General features: G+C 38.5%; 1 protein-coding gene across 1 annotated transcript in view; it reads right to left on the bottom strand.

Annotated features, from left to right (window-relative positions):
* Window positions 1–2,064, bottom strand: part of LOC106475863 (gamma-aminobutyric acid type B receptor subunit 2-like) — an 18,843-nt gene extending 16,779 nt beyond the window's left edge. The window contains exons 1-2 of the mRNA XM_022379876.1: window positions 2,038–2,064; window positions 1,694–1,861 (exon numbers count right to left, since the gene is read on the bottom strand). Coding sequence (XP_022235584.1) covers window positions 1,694–1,837 — 144 coding nt within the window. The 5' untranslated portion in view covers window positions 1,838–1,861; window positions 2,038–2,064. The remainder of the gene's footprint in view (window positions 1–1,693; window positions 1,862–2,037) is intronic.
* Window positions 2,065–2,530: the final 466 nt, after the last annotated feature.

Here is a 2,530-nt window from a genome sequence, read left to right as displayed (position 1 = left end):
GAAATTACACTTTATTGATCGAAAAATCCTTTAAACCTAAAAAAAAATTTATCTTTTAATTTTAGTCTCAGATGAGAAGGCAACCATTGACACTGCTAAGATGATAACAAACACCTGTATCAGACTGTTTGTCTAATTTCACGCAAAGCTACCTGAGGGCTATCTGTGCTAGCTATTCTTAATTTAGAAGTTACAGACTAGACGGAACGCATCTAGTGAACAACACCTACCGCCAACTCTTGGGCTACTCTTTAACAACGAAAACTGGGATTAAACGTCACATTAACACTCACACGGCTGAAAGGCTGAGCATTTTTGGAGACGGGATTCGAACCCGCGACACTCAGTTTACGAGTTGAGCGTCCTAACCATCAGGCCATGCCAAGGTCCACCTGTATTACAAGTACAACATGGTTTGTCGTTACTGTAGAAGTTTCTAGCGGTTTTGGAATTTTTAGCTAATCATTTGTGTTCTTGTTTATATCGGAGGATTAAGCTCAGTGAAGGTCGGTAACAATAAATACATAATAAATAAATTAAATAATATAAGTTTAATTTTGAGTCTCAACAAGGATCGAGTAATAATAGGTTGGCAAACAACTAAAAGTGGTATCAAACGTCACATTATAACGCTCCCAGTGTAACCACGCGGAACGTTTACATCCTAAACCAAATGATATTATATTAGCTTAACGTGCTTCGTTACTGAAGGATAAAATATATATAAATCCAACATTAAAACAAGACGAAGAAACATCCACCACCCCTAAATCAATGGTAGTTATTCCTCGATGTTTTCAGCAACGTCACTTTAAGAAACACGTGCTTTAAAATTTAGCAGATGTCTCCACCAGTTTCTGCTGTTGATGTTAGCTTCTGATGATTTTATTGTTGGTGGTGGCTTCTGACAAATCTTGCTGTTGATGGTAGCTTCTGGTAACTCTTGCTGTTGGTGGTAGCTTCTGACAAGTCTTGTTGTTGGTGGTAGTTTCTGACAAGTCTTGCTGTTGGTGGTAGCTTCTGGTAACTCTTGCTGTTGGTGGTAGCTTCTGGTAACTCTTGCTTTGGTGGTACCTTCTGACAAGTCCTGCTGTTGGTGGTACCTTCTGATAAATCTTGCTGTTGCTGATGGCTTCTGACAAGTCCTGCTGTTGGTGGTAGCTTCTGACGAATCTTGCTGTTGGTGGTAGCTTCTGGTAACTCTTGCTGTTGGTGGTGGCTTCTGACAAGTCCTGCTATTGGTGGTAGCTTTAGACGAATCTTTGTGTTGGTTGATAATTCTTGCTGTTGGTGGTGTCTCCTGATCATTCCAGTTGCTGGTGGTGGACTCTGATTTTATTAAAAAACCCTCGATAAGAACTTACCTTAAAGGTGTTTCCTGATCCCGTTAGTGGGTACTTCTCTTAAAGGTGTTTTCCTCATCCCGTTAGTGGGTACTTCTTTTGAAGATGTTTGTCCCCTGCTAAGAGCTTATTACCTTGAAGGTGTTTTTTACCCAGCTCTCTGATAAGAACCTTTATTGAACTTTGTCTTTCAATAACTCAGCCTAATTTACGTGGATAGTCAAAATTAAAATTAAGCTCAAATCGAAATACGAAAAGAACGAAATAAAATCACAGAACAAAGCTGAGAGAGAGCATGCAAACAGAACAGGTGTTCATATGCAGGGAGTCAACTCGTTCTTAATACTTGCCAAGGCATAACGTGGTGTGCTTTGATACAGCGTTCCTACACGTGACCAGTTGAAATGCTTGAGTAGCGCCACCTGTGCTGAGTTGAATGCATTTTCACTCGGAATCACTTGGAAAAAATTGGGATAGTTTTCAACCGTGTACATTGGATGTGTGTCCCCGTACGTTAGCTAAAAAGACATTAAAACAGCATATTATTCTTCCACCAGGTTGCGATATCGATGTATCTAACACTAATTTATGCACAAAAAACTATTTAAGAAAATTTAATTTGTTTACGTGTAGAGAGTAACCACGCGGAATGTTTACATCATAGAAACCTACAATTATGAAAATGATATATTACCTTTCAGCTTCGTTTATTTTGCTCTTGATTCCTGATGAATGACCTTCTAGTTTTTCAACTAAGGCCTTTACCTCATTTAATACGAAACCTTCATGTTAGAAAAAGTTTATATTAAATTATATAATATTGTACCAACAGATTCGAAGACTTCGTTTGGTTAAACAAAAAAAAGTTCTTCCAAGTTTCGACGTTGTTTCCGTTGCCAGGCTTGTGGTTTCTAAGTCAGAAGCTAATATAATCGGTATACATGTACGTGTACATCAGTAAGCACGTTCACAGATGTAAGCCACTTGTCGTAGAGAGGAATGAAAAGAAAGTCATAGACGTCCAGGTACTTCACTTTCCAACAGTCGTTTTCTACAGTTCTGCCTCTGTCATATGTGCACGAGACATTTTCACAGTCACCTAAGTATTACTCATTTTGGAGTAAGTTGTACAGTGAAAATCCATAAGAAGATCTATACAAGCTTTCAAAAAGGAAAGGAAAAAAATC

The sequence above is a fragment of the Limulus polyphemus genome, unplaced genomic scaffold (genome assembly GCF_000517525.1).
Source record: "Limulus polyphemus unplaced genomic scaffold, Limulus_polyphemus-2.1.2 Scaffold9313, whole genome shotgun sequence".
Taxonomy (NCBI): domain Eukaryota; kingdom Metazoa; phylum Arthropoda; class Merostomata; order Xiphosura; family Limulidae; genus Limulus; species Limulus polyphemus.
This window is presented reverse-complemented; position numbering and strand designations above follow the sequence as displayed.